Genomic DNA, 15,735 nt, shown 5'->3' with positions numbered 1-15,735 from the left:
AGAGTAAAATGGCTTCAATCCGTAGGCTGCTCCTCAAAATCAGAAATTTCTCACTTGATTTAAAGCTGACATAGTAATAATTAAAAAACGCAAACAGCTTTCAAGAAGGGAGATTGCGATCTCCATTATGAGGGACCATGAAAAGGTTAATGCCAGAGGTTCCTTTATTTCAACTTCTGAAAACCAATATTTGATGTTTGGTTAAAACATACCATGTGCGTTAATACTTTCAGTGTTTGCTGACCCTCACTCACCTTGCTAAAAAATCATAGGCGAGTCACGTTTGGTATCTGAAGGAGGATTGCCAGAGCAAAAAGAGAGGACAATGAGAGCGTGTGAGGGGAAAGGATGAAATGCTACAGCCAGGGAGGATAATCCTTTAAAGAAAATATGTCCTGGTCATGGATAGATGAAGAGATAAATATATATTTAGGAAGTAATCCCGTGGTGATCATCCATACCTTAATCAAAGATGTTCGAGATGGAAAATGAAGAATGTGGAACAATATACGTCTCCTCTAATCCAGTTACTGAACCTTTTGTTGTCTAAACCTATATGAGCAACATATGGAATATTTCTCCTTCACTACTTTCCTATATTTTTTTGTATTAATTTAGAACTTTTAAAAAAGCCGCACCCTCGGTATAGAATAACATTGCTTCAGCTATACGACCAACATCAAGTAAGAGTCATTTACAATTTTGACAGAGGGATAAAGATGTAGCAGAGCCAAGTGTCTTACTTGTGACATCATTTTGTGTGGGTCTGCAGGTAAAGCTGCTGAGATCTATAAGGGTACGGCCACACAGCAGAGCGGCCGGGTCGAGGCGGTCGGATTGCGGCCATGCTGCATTCAAGAACCGTATTGTCCATTAGCCGTGGCTTCCTTTCATTTAACTAATGAAGATCACACTGTATATTCAGTCTTCATTTTTAATGGCCGCGTGGTTCAATGGGGTTGAGGTCTGACCATTGCAGCACCTTGATTATTTTCTTTTTCAGCCATTCTGCCCTAGATTTGCTGATGTACTTGGGATCACTGTCCTGACCCAGCTTTGGCTTTAGCTGTTGCATAGATGGCCTCACATTTGACTTTGGTATAAGGTGGAGTTCATGGTCAACTCAATGATTGTAAGTAGTGTTGATCGCGAATATTCTAATCGCAAATTTTTATCACGAATATTGGCACTTCGAGAATTCGCGACTATCTAGTCTAGAATATAGTGCTATATCTTCGTAATCGCGAATATAGATTTTATTTCAACAGTACCCCTGATCCCTCACTGCTTCTTGCTTGTAGGCCAATGAGAAGGCTGCAATATGTTTGACTTTAGGAGTAGTGTTGATCGTAGATTTTCTAAATGCCAATTTTCACAATCAAGAAAATAATGAATGAAGATGAATGAATATTTGCCCAAATATTCGCGAATTTGAATATTGCCCCTGCTGCTCATTACTGATTGTAAGGTGCCTAGGTACTGTGGCTGGAAATAAGCCCAAATTATCAGCCTTCCACCACCATGACAGTCGGTATGAGGTATTTGGGCTGATATGCTGTGTCTGGTTTTCAAACATAGTGCTGTGCATTATGGTCAGACATCTTCAATTTGGTCTCGTCTGTCCAAAAAACATTGGGGAAGGTTTATCAAGTTGGTGTAAAGTAGAACGGGCTTAGTTTCCCATAACAACCAATCAGATTCCACCTTTCATTTTCCAAAAGAGTAGTGAAAAATGAAAGGTGTAATCCGGTTCTACTTTACACCAGTTTGATAAATCTCCTCCATTGTTCCTGAGGTCTTGTGGTTTGTTCAGATGAAACTTTGCAAACTTACACCATGCTGCCATGTTCTTTTTAGAAAGAAGAGGCTTTTTTTTGGGAACTCTTCCAAACAAGCCACATTTATTTAGTCATTTTCTAAGTATGTTGTCATGAAATTGAACATTGAATAACAGAGGTCTGTAGAGTCCTAAAGGGGTTGTCTCACTTCAGCAAATGGCATTTATCATGCAAAGTTAATACAAGGCACTTACTAATGCATTATGATTGTCCATATTGCTTCTTTTTATGGCTTGATTTATTTTTTCATCATATTACACACTGCTCGTATCCAGGGGTTATATCCACTGCTACAGTGCAGATACGTGGTGGCAGAGCAGCATTTACATATAGTGATCGCCTCCACTGTATGGGAACAAGCAATGGCTACTGCTATCACTTGTCCTCATACAAATTATTTGCTTCTAGGCAGCAAAGTGCTACTTTCACACCAGCGGCAGCCTTCTCCAGCAGGCTGCTCCGGTGGGGGAACAGCCTGCTGGATCCGTGCTGTCGCTAGTGCACCATGCCCCGGGAAGTCCACTCCGGCCTTATTGACTAAAATGGAGGTCCGGCCGTAGCACGACAAACATGCCGAGAGGTGGCCGGAATAAAACTACGACATTTGATTAGCAGCATCTGGCTGCTACTTAACCTCTTAATTTCTATGGAAGCAGTAAGGGTGTATTTCATTTTTTACACACAGCTTCTGAATTTTGGCCCAGGTTTTGTAAAATAAATATTGACATTGTGTATTTTGTCATGTGTTGTTAGTCAGAGGATGTATTTTTTCTAATTTTAAGGGCCAGGTTTTTTCTTTATTATGTTCTGATACATAAAACCATAGAATCTTAAGAGGATATACAGTACAGACCAATAGTTTGGACACACCTTCTCATTCAAAGAGTTTTCTTTATTTTCATGACTATGAAAATTGTAGATTCACACTGAAGGCATCAAAACTATGAATTAACACATGTGGAATTATATACATAACATATATACTTCACTTCACAGGTGTGCCCTGTCAGGTTTAATAAGTGGGATTTCTTGCCTTATAAATGGGGTTGGGACCATCAGTTGCGTTGTGGAGAAGTCAGGTGGATACACAGCTGATAGTCCTACTGAATAGACTGTTAGAATTTGTATTATGGCAAGAAAAAAGCAGCTAAGTAAAGAAAAACGAGTAGCCATCATTACTTTAAGAAAAGTCAGTCTGAAAAATTGGGAAAACTTTGAAAGTGTCTCCAAGTGCAGTCACAAAAACCATCAAGCGCTACAAAGAAACTGGCTCACATGCGGACCGCCCCAGGAAAGGAAGACCAAGAGTCACCTCTGCTGCGGAGGATAAGTTCATCCGATTCACCAGCCTCGGAAATCGCAGGTTAACAGCAGCTCAGATTAGAGACCAGGTCAATGCCACACAGAGTTCTAGCAGCAGACACATCTCTAGAACAACTGTTAAGAGGAGACTGTGTGAATCAGGCCTTCATGGTAGAATATCTGCTAGGAAACCACTACTAAGGACCAGGGCCGTTTGAAGGAATTTGGGGGCCCCAAGCAAAATAGACATGGAGGCCCCCCCCCCCCTCCACGCCCTCCCCACCTTACGCACGCAAAGCCTACAGGAACCACAGTATAGCCATACAGTTTAAGTTCACCCACACTTTATATAAATAAAAAAGGAGGTTTACAGTGCAAATACTGTGGATGGCACTGTTTAGGGGGGATCTGTGGATGGCACTGTTTAGGGGGGAGATCTGTGGATGGCACTGTAGGGGGATCTGTGGATGGCACTGTTTAGGGGAGGGGGGGATCTGTGGATGGCACTGTTTAGGGGGGATCTGTGGATGGCACTGTTTAGGGGGGGATCTGTGGATGGCACTGTTTAGGGGGGATCTGTGGGTGGCACTGTTTAGGGGAGGGGGGATCTGTGGATGGCACTGTTTAGGGGAGGGGGATCTGTGGATGGCACTGTTTAGGGGGGGATCTGTGGATGGCACTGTTTAGGGGGGATCTGTGGATGGCACTGTTTAGGGGGGAGATCTGTGGGTGGCACTGTTTAGGGGGGAGATCTGTGGATGGCACTGTTTAGGGGAGGGGGGATCTGTGGATGGCACTGTAGGGGATCTGTGGATGGCACTGTTTAGGGGAGGGGGGATCTGTGGATGGCATTGTAGGGGGATCTGTGGATGGCACTGTTTAGGGGAGGGGGGGGGATCTGTGGATGGCACTGTAGGGGGATCTGTGGATGGCACTGCCATCCACAGATCCCCCTACAGTGCCATCCACAGATCCCCCTCCCCGACGCTCACAGCAGTATATTTATAAACTAATCAGTAACTACTTTAACTTTATTCATTGCTCATTGCTGAGCTCTTAACTTGGATTATTTGGATATCTCTTACTTTGTCTTCGCTCCGGTAACTAACAGCAGGCAGAGCAGGCGGCGCTCACTCACTGACGTCACGCGCCTGCGCCGTCTAGTGGGAGGAGCAAGCGCCTGACGTCAGTGACAGTGAGTGAGCGCCGCCCCCCGCTGCCTGCTGTTAGTTACCGGAGCGAAGACAAAGTAAGAGATATCCAAATAATCCAAGTTAAGAGCTCAGCAATGAGCAATGAATAAAGTTAAAGTAGTTACTGATTGGTTTAAAATATACTGCTGTGAGCGGCGTGGCCCTGTATATTCTAACCCCCAGGCAAGCGTCCCCGTCACCATGGGAAAGCCTGGGGGTTAGAATATACCATTGGATTTGAGTTTTTGCGATCTCACTGAGCTCGTAAAACTCAGATCCGATGGTATATTCTAACCCCCAGGCAAGGGGTTAGAATATACCATCGAATCTTCTGAGTTACTCTGTTTGGCCCCGTCCAGCTCGGGGCCCCAACCAGCTCGGGGCCCCAAGCAATTGCTTGTTTTGCCTGTCCCTTAGCGACGGGCCTGCTAAGGACAGGCAACAAGCAGAAGAGACTTGTTTGGGCTAAAGAACACAAGGAATGGACATTAGACCAGTGGAAATCTGTGCTTTGATCTGATGAGTCCAAATTTGAGATCTTTGGTTCCAACCACCATGTCTTTGTGCGATGCAGAAAAGGTGAACGGATGGACTCTACATGCCTGGTTCCCATCGTGAAGCATGGAGGAGGAGGTGTGATGGTGTGGGGGTGCTTTGCTGGTGACACTGTTGGGGATTTATTTAAAATTGAAGGCATACTGAACCAGCATAGCTACCACAGCATCTTGCAGCGGCATGCTATTCCATCCGGTTTGCGTTTAGTTGGACCATCATTTATTTTTCAAAAGGACAATGACCCCAAACACACCTCCAGGCTGTGTAAGGGCTATTTGACCATGAAGGAGAGTGATGGGGTGCTGCGCCAGATGACCTGGCCTCCACAGTCACCGGACCTGAACCCAATCAAGATGGTTTGGGGTGAGCTGGACCACAGAGTGAAGGCAACAGGGCCAACAAGTGCTAAGCATCTCTGGGAACTCCTTCAAGACTGTTGGAAGACCATTTCAGGTGACTACCTCTTGAAGCTCATCAAGAGAATGCCAAGAGTGTGCAAAGCAGTAATCAAAGCAAAAGGTGGCTACTTTGAAGAACCTAGAATATGACATATTTTCAGTTGTTTCACACTTTTTTGTTATGTATATAATTCCACATGTGTTAATTCATAGTTTTGATGCCTTCAGTGTGAATCTACAATTTTCATAGTCATGAAAATAAAGAAAACTCTTTGAATGAGAAGGTGTGTCCAAACTTTTGGTCTGTACTGTATATATATATATATATATATATATATATATATATATATACACACAGGTGAAACTTGAAAAATTTGAATATTGTGAAAAGTTCATTTATTTCAGTAATGCAACTTAAAAGGTGAAACTAACATATGAGACTCATTACATGCAAAGCAAGATATTTCAAGCCTTTATTTGTTAATTAATGTTAATTTGGATGATTATGGCTTACAGCTTAGGAAACCCCAAAGTCACAGTTTTGAGGCACCATTTGCTCAGGGGGTATGGATTAATTAGCTGACTAGAGTGACACTTTGAGCCTAGAATATTGAACCTTTTCACAATATTCTAATTTTAAGCTGCATTAATGCAATTTCTTTTCATTTGCATTACTGAAATAAATGGACTTTTGCACGATATTCAAATTTTTTGAGTTTCACCTGTGTGTGTATGTATATATATATATATATATATATATATACTCACATACACACAACCCCAACCTGTTTAAATGCGCACTAAGAAGCTGGGTCGGAGCCCTAGTTCTGACGCTGTAGCCGTAGTAAAAAGGAACATGTAATATGTGAATGGGGACACTTCAAAGCGAACATATTTGCTAAGACTGTGCACAAACATGTGTTTAATTCCATAATGGGGAAACCATTAGAAAATACTTAGTAAAATCAGCAGCAAGCAGGCTCTTAACATATTGTAAGAAATTGTATTTATTTGTATGGAACGTTCCCAGCGAAGCATTACAAACAAATACAAGATGCTGAAGGACTGCGCGTTGCTTATTTTGTACGACAGACTGAAATGAATTTGCTGTTTCTTCTCGAGGACTACGCTTTGTTCCTGATGCTAAGCACATTGTTTGGCAAACTCTGCCGATGACGTCATCAGATATACACTGGGCTGAGGGTAACATTTACTGCTTTAGCTTTGAATGACACACCGACTGACATTATTTTTATCTTTATTTCCTTTTTTTCTCTTGAGTGTCTGGCTGGCTATTGCACAGGAAGGAATCATTTGACTCATTTTCACTTATTGTAAAGACAATATTACTTTTTGATGTGTACAAAATAATTGTTTGCTTGCTTTTAATAGGGTTTCCATGGTTGGACTTTGCATTCTCCTTTCAGTTTAGCAGAGTCTTTGGAAATCCCAGGTATTCACCCGTTAACGCCTACATAGGGACTTAGACCTCATTGCTGGGGGGTTTTCTTGTTGTGTCTGCAGAGTAGTAGCCAACCGGCGGCGTAAGCAGATGGAGAACTAAAACCACCAACAAAGCATGGAAGACGTAAAGAAACAAACAGTGTAAAGTCAGGCCAAAATGTAATCTAATCTCAGAGTAGAAGTCAGAGCGGGGTTAAACCGGGAGATACTGCAAGTGACAAGGGAAATGAAAGGTCAGGCAGTCGGGGGGGTTGAATTAATGTAATCAATGTAGACAAGCAAGGGTTAATCCAGGAGAGTAGTTGGGCAATCCAGGGTCAAAATCAATGCATGGATAAAGAAAATACATTATATACAGAAACCACAATGCAGCAGCAGTGCCAGACATATGGATGCCATAGAGAGGTCCCGTACTTTGGATTCCCCTCTACAAGCCAGGTTAGGTTGGTTACCACTCTGGCAGTCTCAAACTATGAACGACTAGATCACCCAGGAAAATTTGATCTCCACATATCTGTATGTATTCACTATGTGTTCAGTTCAACAGCATTTAGAGCATAGAGTGTGCTGGTAGTCCACTGTTAAAAAAGTTACAAATATGTAGGAAATAAGTTGTTGTACATTTCCGTTTTACAGTCTGCAAAAGGGTTAATAGGCCTTACAGCTAGTTGCTAGGTGGGGCTGCTTCTCCCTCCCCATAGGCAGTGGCTTAGATGTAGAAGAGAGAGTGTAGAGGGAAGCAAAGAGCAGTGAGGATGCAAGAAGCAGCCCAGGGAAAGAGCAGCCAGCTTGAGAGACAGAGCCATAAACCAGCCTCTGAGGAAGCTAATGGGAATCCTCTTGGGGTGTATCAGCCATTGGGAGGAGGTGCGTGCTAAACAGACTGTGGAGATGATCTGCATTCAGCTTTTGCATTCCATAGTATCTTTGCCTGAGGGAATAGGAATTCCAGCATATTTTGGAAAGAGACTGGCCATGTTCTAAGAAAACTATACCCTGCTGTTAGGTATTTAAAGTTGTAATTTATTTTATTTTTAAAGTAAAGATATCTATGTGTGTCTAATGTCATATGGAAACGTTAATAACAAATAAAAAAAATATTCTAAAAAAAAGTTTAACATAAAACTTTCTCACAACACATTCCCTTTAAGGTTTAACTGTATATCTGAGGCTGTTTTTCATGAACAGACCCAGAGGTGGCTCCCTCCTGGATTCTTTTTAAGTTGTTTCCAATTTTAAAGGATGAAGATGGCTACATAGCACTTACTGTTATCCTGAAAGCATAGCTGAGTCCAAATTCTAAATAAATTGCTTACTTATTTTGTACTGAGTTATTATTCAGAGCTGAATATACCATTCTTGAAGCTTCAGAGCTGAAATCTCTCTTTACAACAGGTCCTCCTATTGCAGGAGACAATTAAAGGGGTTATTCCAAAAGGGAAGTCAGACGTCATATAGTGACAATATCTTTCTAACAAAGCTAGAGCCAGCCTTGTACCTTACAAGAATCTAGAGTTCCAATTGCTCTGCTAGATTTATCCTTTCTCAGCAGTGGGTCCTTTGTGGAGGGGTTTGTCATTTCTGCTGCATCTCAGGAGGGGAGTCCTTTCTAATTAAGTGTGCCATTTCTGTTGCAGTTCTCTCCGTGTAACAGAAGACCTGATGGCAATCAAAGGATGGAACTGAGCATTTGCGGCCACTTCAGCCAGGTGGACAGAGATATAAGGAAAAGGACAAAAATATTCAGAGCCAGGTGCTGTTTTAAAAAATTTGGAATATTTTTTGTGGGACAACCCCCTTAACTGATAGTTGTATTAGTTAAACTCTACTAACCTGTGATGGATGTGGATGCAATTGTGAGAGCAACACTAGACAATGATACAGACCGTAACTCAAGATTAGTGCAAAATAAGTAATACTATATAGTTGCAAAAGTTACTCAACTTTTATGTATGTAGATTATATATAGTTATAAAATGCTGCTCAGTAGTGAACATATCCTAATAAATTACTATTAGTCTACAAAACTTTACATGCAATTAACCCAGTTAATTTCCAGGCCACATATCTAATCCGCTAGGCGCCTACAGTGCAGATGTCTTCTACTCAATTTCAGATTCATCAATGAGGTCAAAACAGAAAATAGATAAATTAGTGTGGGAGAACACAATCTGGAATGCAGAAAATGTCTTAGGTATGTATTAGTATGAGACCTGCATCCTTCATCCCGGAGAGTAAATGTCTGATATTGGCAGCAACCTTAATTCAGGAACCTGGGGTTGATTCTTCAATCCGATTTTTAATAAACAGACATTCTTGGCACAACTATGGAGGTGAAATCCGTAATAAAGCGAGGTTTACAAGTGAGTAATTTCAGAGTTTTCGGAAATTAAATCTTCATATCTGATCCCTTCTGGCAATAAAACTGAAATGGCGTTTAATATCTTTTTTGCATCAATACTACTTAAAATTCTCAAGAAAGAGGAAGATTAAAAACAGTCCAAGGAATGCAGACATGCAAGGATAAAAATTGGGTGATAGTCTTCCTTCTCTTATAATATTGCTGTAAAATATTCTACGTTTAATGGATATATTGTGTATCTAAGGATTTATACCATGTGTGCTCCATGTGCCTTGTTTGCCAAGATTCCGGTTTTCTAATAACATCCTTTTTTTTTTTCTAAATCTCGTAAATAATAGAGCTGAATTCCTTGCCTGGGGGTGTGAGTAAAGTATTGTGTGTGGATGTTGTACGCACAGGAACCCTGCAGGAAACTGTCTAAGAGAGGGAGTAATTGTCTTTTTCTCTTGTGTTACAGCAAAATAATTAAAAATTTGGAGTCTGAAGTTTTTTTATCCAGTAGCATCAATCCCTCCCTTTTCAGGTCTGAATCCTATCAATGGGACTTTGCTTTCTTGAGTCAGAAGCCGAGCAGGTGTTCAAACAATAAAAGCAGAACATCGCCCTCCCCTTTCCTACATCTGCCACACAAAAGCTTCCCCTGTGTTTACCAGAAACAGGAAAAAATTCCCCTAAAAAACATCCTGTCTCCGGCACCTGACACTAGATTTGTTCCTTTTCTTTTTTTTCTCACAGTCAATTTGTGTTATTTATAGGTAATAATAAGACGACAAAGCAAGCTCTTAAAATGTGCATAAAAACAAACTCCATTCATACTCATGAATGTGGCTGGGAATCTGCAACCAACTGCAGGGTCAGTTTCCTATGAACTTAGCCATGAACTTGACCGTGACTGTTGATCTAGACTTTGATCTGAGTTGCTCTTTTGGTTTTTGAATATGGCTTCTTCCTCTCGACCCTGTTTCAATTCATTCTGGATTGTAATAAAAAATACCTGGACCTTAAGCGCTACATTGATACATATTTTTTCTAATCAGATTTTCTTATTGTAGATTGTTTCTTCTCTTTTCTGGGGCGGCAGAACAGCATTCAAAGATACGCTTTAGCCTGTAGTGCGAAGATGATGCATCGACTTCTATGGGAGAGTGTGCTAGGCATGATCTGTGATATGTGCAGAGATCACTGCGCAGGGAGGGAGAGGAGGTAAGCTGTCACCATTAAAGGGCATCTGTCAGCAGATTTGTCCCTATGACACTGACCTGTTCCATGTGCACTTGGCAGCTGAAGGCATCTGTGTTGGTCCCATGTTCATATGTGCCCGCATTGCTGAGAATATGATGTTTTAATATATGCAAATGAGCCTCTAGGAGCAACGGGGGCGTTACCGTTACACCTAGAGGCTCTGCTCTCTCTGCAACTGCTGCGCCCTCTGCAGTTTGATCGACAGGGCCAGGCAATGAAAATGTCATCACACCTGGCCTGTCAATCAGAGTGGAGAGAGCACTTTCATATCAATATCATTTTTCTCAGTAATGCGGACACATATGAACATGGGACCAACACAGATGCCTTCAGCTGCCAAGCGCACATGTAACAGGTCAGCCTGTGTCATAGGTACAAAACTGCTGACAGATGCCCTTTAAAGGGGTCGTCCCATTAAGACAACTCATACCTTATCCAAAGGATAAGGGATAAGTGTCTGATCACTGCCCCTCTACTAATCAAAAGAATGGGGGTCCATGTTTCCCGTTTGAATGGAGGCACTGTGCTATCTCCAGCAGCATCCAACGAGTTGAAAGGAGCAGCAAACATGCATGACTACTGCTCCATTCAAATGGGGGAGCATAACCCCCGATTCTTGTGATCTGCAGGTGCCCCAGCATGCGGACACCTGCTGAACAGACACTCATGACCTATCCTGTGGATAGGGAATAAGTTGTTTTAATGGAACCACCTCTTTAAATAATATGAATGGCCTGTGTTATCTATACATATAAGCTACCTTTCATTGCAGTCCTGCCTGTGATGATAATGAGATGACTGCTGCTTGATAATAGGAATCGTCTGCCTATAGTGGGGCTTAGTGAAAGACTTCAGGATTTGTTTAAACATAGGTAGTGACATGGAAAATAAAAATGTAAATCACCAACAATTTTTTTAAAATTTATTTAGCATAATTTTACATAAAAATGTGTTTAAACAACTGATGACTGAGTCCTTTAAGAAAGCAATGTATTTATACAGATATGCTGCCAAAAGGAAATGCCAGTAAAAATATACAAATTACAATATCAATTTTATTGCTAATAAATAATATCTATTTTGCCATTATGTAATGCTCAGTTTCTATTTTCATTGGTGGTTTCATTCTGATTATCCATCATTTCTGATGGCAAGAATAACACAGTATTCAGCATTATTGTGTCAAAAATGATAGAAACCCTGGCAAAACTCAGGCTGACCCCATTAAAGTTAATAGGGTCCATTGGTGTCACACAAGGAATCTGTCAAAACGTCATGGCTTCCATTATAATTGGAGCCTTAAGCTGTCACTTTATTTTATCTGTTGTCTAAGGAAGTAGTATCAGCCCTGTGCCTCTTCAGCTGTTGTGAGACTACAGGTCCCAGCATACCTTGACAGTTCCAAGCTGAGAGTTGAAGTTCTATACCCTCACTATTGTTCTGTATTGTGTTTAATGTATTGGACTGAACAGTGCTTATAGGGGGAGATACAGCACAAGATATGCACTTGATGAAGTTGGCATCACACTGTATTCTGCTTAAATGGGATTCTATTGAGTTAATTGTGCTCTTGCTATGGGTCCATTCATATTCAAGATTTAACACTTGGACTTCCTGTTTTGCTTGTGCAGCGAGCCCCTGAGGAGCCAGTGCAGAGGATGATAGTAGCAGTAACCCTGATGAGATGCCGCGCCACAGTACACTTACTCAGGCCATCGCCCACTGGGGATTGGCACAGCGGAAAGGGAGTTTGAAGAATCAGGACAGAAGTAAAAGTATAACCATCTCTCTTTACTTAAAGGGAACCTGTCACCGGGATTTTGTGTATAATGCTGAGGACATGGGCTGCTAGATGGCCGCTAGCACATCCGCAATACCCAGTCCCCATAGCTCTGTGTGTTTTTATTTGGTAAAAAAAACGATTTGATACATATGCAAATTAACTTGATATGAGTCCTGTCCCTGACTCATCTCACATACAGGACTCATCTCAGGGTAATTTGCATATGTATCAAATCGTTTTTTTTACACAATAAAAGCCCACAGAGCTATGGGGACTGGGTATTGCGGATGTGCTAGTGGCCATGTAGCAGCCCATGTCCTCAGCTCTATACCCAAAATCCCGGTGACAGGTTCCCTTTAATGCATCCAGCAGTTAATGGCACTACATGAGGAGTTATGGTGGCTGGTTGTGTAGCAATTTAATGGCACCTGCAGGCACTTGTGGATATAGGTGCCCACTATGTTATTCAGACTTGATGTTTGTCTGGCCTGGTTCTTAGCTAGGTGATGGGTGTCTGAGCTGTAGTCCCTCACCTGCAACAGTGTTTGTAAAGCTGTAATTTCACTAATCATGAACAAATATAGCAAGATGGTAGGGCTCACACTGTTTGCAATGGTGACCGGTGCTCTATTAGGTTGGAAAACCCAAAGCCCAGGCCTTAAATATTCAATAATAAAAATAAAGTATTTATAGGCACACCACCTTCTAGGAAATGTATGTCAGCACACCTTATATGGCAAAAATTTTGTACAAATTTATTTGCATAAAAAAAATAAACAAAAAAAACAGTAACGACAAAACTCTATTCTTGTTAACCATTCATCCTCAACTGGTTGTTGTGGTTCAGTGTTGTAGAGGATCAGTAATTAACAATCAATACCCCTATTATATTAATACATCTAAAAATCAATTCATCCACATGATTTTGGGAACATAATTAAAATATCAAGGCAATAGAATCCATGATTAGGGTCAAATGCAATTAATATGGTTATATCCAATTCATACACGAAATGTCAGTATTTCATCAATTAAATCCCTCTGATGGATATTCCACTGTTTAAGCCGAATGTAGTAATAGGTCTTTACACACAGCGAATTATTTTAATGCTGGTTCGTATAAGTGGCAGTGCTGATAGGCGTTTATAGGTATCGCTTGTATCTCTTGTATAGCGCTCACATTGGCAAAGTGCTCAAGCAATAAATGTTGTTCAAATGTTTACAGACAAATACAGGGAGCGCTTCTTATTGTACGTCTGTAGAATTCAGCACTTGCCTGTTAGTTAATGTGCAAGACGTCAGTAGCTCCGAGGCTTGGCAATGTGATATAGCGCTTACCTTCAAGGAGGATTAACTTCAGAATTTACGGTGGATTGGAGCGGCATAGGTAGTGGGGCTGTGCACTCACCCCTGCCTTATCTGTATTGCGTTACCGCTCCTGCTCTTCACCGCACTCGCCGGTACCGCTGTTCAAACTTCAGCTTTCCTCCCTGCAGACACGTGTTCGTCCTGCTGCACGCCAAGCACTTCCTTTTTGTTGTTCAATATAATAGTGTCTTGAACTCAGTTGGTAATTGCTCCAGCTATAGTTTTGCTTAAAGTTCTTTAAGAAGATGTCAACATCGGGTATAAAAGTGACATAAAACCGCTAAATGCGTTTCTGAGCCTCTGCTCCTTCCTAAGTAGCTACTAGGGCTGCACGATATGGGAATTTTGTGCGATTGCGATTAGGGCCCTAAAAATTGCGATAACGATATGCGATGCGATATTTTAAGGGAATTGTGCTAGAGGTCTATTTGCTTGGATTTTCTCATATGAGCCGCTAACGCGGCTGGGTATGACATAGTTATGGGGGATCTGTGGAGGACGCTGTTATGAGGGGGGGATCTGTGGAGGACGCTGTTATGGGGGGGATCTGTGGAGGACGCTATTATGGGGGGGATCTGTGGAGGACGCTGTTATGGCGGGGATCTGTGGAGGACGCTGTTATGGGGGGATCTGTGGAGGACGCTGTTATGGGGGGGATCTGTGGAGGACACTGTTATGGGGGGGATCTGTGGAGGACGCTGTTATGGGGGGGATCTGTGGAGGACGCTGTTATGGGGGGGATCTGTGGAGGACGCTGTTATGTGGGGGAGCTGTGGAGGACGCTGTTATGTGGGGGATCTGTGGAGGACGCTGTTATGTGGGGGATCTGTGGATGACGCTGTTATGTGGGGGATCTGTGGATGACCCTGTTATGTGGGGGATCTGTGGATGGCACTGTTATGGCGGGGATCTGTGGATGACGCTGTTATGTGGGGGATCTGTGTTATGGGGGATCTGTGGATGACGCTGTTATGTGGGGGATCTGGTCGGCCAAATCGCCATATCGAATTTGGCGATTATCGCGATTCGATTATTTTTTCGCTATATCGTGCAGCCCTAGTAGCTACATATCACTATACTATCCGAAATCAGCGCTGACATATTCCGCAGTGCTTTACAGACATTAGAATCACTCTATCCCCAATGGGGCTTCCCTATCAGTATATCTTTGGAGTGTGGGAGGAAACCAGAGAACCCAGGGGAAACCCACGCAGACACAGGGAGAACATACAAACTCCATGCAGATGTTGTCCTTGGTCAGATTTGAACCTAGGACCCCAGCACTACAAGGCAACAGTGCTAACCACTAAGCCAATTGGATACAGTTCCTAGGAGTAGGAGCTCTGGCATGTGCTTCCTCTCCCTTCACTATCTGAACTCCAACTCCCCTTCCTGGCAGGATGAAGGACTAGCCCACTCCTACCAACAGGGGAGGAACAGGGTGGTTAGCCCCATTCCTGCCAACCATTGATAACCATCAATCCCCTGCTGGAATAAATGGCCAATACATAACCTTCCATATCATTACATAACAATACATAATAAAAATGTGCACATTGCATTTGCAGCTTGTTTTAAAGGGATTCTGTCACCAGGATTAGCGATATAGCGATATTTATATGTGCCCATTAGTCTCCATGCAGTGTTTAAAATGATCCCACTGTTTATGCTCTGTGTCTTAGATTCTTATAGAAACTGATCTTATTGATATGTAAATCACCTCTGTCAGGAGCCCAAGGGGTTGTCCCACGATCTCCTGGAGCCCAGCACCGGCTACCACTTAATTTATTCACTGCACTATCCTGACGTCAGTTCTTCTCAGTGCGGTAATTTCGCACAGGCGCAGTGTACACTGTAGTCTGCGCCCGTGTGGACTACTGGCATCGGCTTCAACTGTGCATGCGCTGGCTTCCTCTGCGCGAGATTACGGCACTGAGAAGAACTGACGTCAGGGATAGTGGAGTGAATAAATTAAGTGGTAGGCGGTGCTGGGCTCCGGATGGATGGGCGCGGCTGGGCTCCAGGAGAGCGTGGGACAGCCCCTTGGGCTCCTGACAGAGGTGACTTTTTACATATCAATAAGATCATTTTTTATAAAAAATCTAACACACACAGAGCAGTAACAGTGGGATCATTTTAAACACTGCATGGAGACTAATGGGCACATATAAATATCGCTATATCACTAATCCTGGTGACAGAATCCCTTTAAGTAAGGTCAATATGAACA

At 42.4% G+C, this 15,735-nt stretch overlaps 1 protein-coding gene across 2 annotated transcripts in view; it reads left to right on the top strand.

Annotated features, from left to right (window-relative positions):
- Window positions 1-15,735, top strand: part of IQCA1 (IQ motif containing with AAA domain 1) — a 292,578-nt gene that overhangs the window by 35,831 nt on the left and 241,012 nt on the right. For both annotated transcript variants that reach the window (XM_044303985.1, XM_044303984.1), the window contains exon 2: window positions 8,388-8,503. In XM_044303985.1, coding sequence (XP_044159920.1) covers window positions 8,427-8,503 — 77 coding nt within the window. In that variant the 5' untranslated portion in view covers window positions 8,388-8,426. The remainder of the gene's footprint in view (window positions 1-8,387; window positions 8,504-15,735) is intronic.

The sequence above is a fragment of the Bufo gargarizans genome, chromosome 8 (genome assembly GCF_014858855.1).
Source record: "Bufo gargarizans isolate SCDJY-AF-19 chromosome 8, ASM1485885v1, whole genome shotgun sequence".
NCBI lineage: Eukaryota > Metazoa > Chordata > Amphibia > Anura > Bufonidae > Bufo > Bufo gargarizans.
Note: the sequence above shows the minus strand (reverse complement) of the source record. Positions and strands in the feature narration are given on the sequence as shown.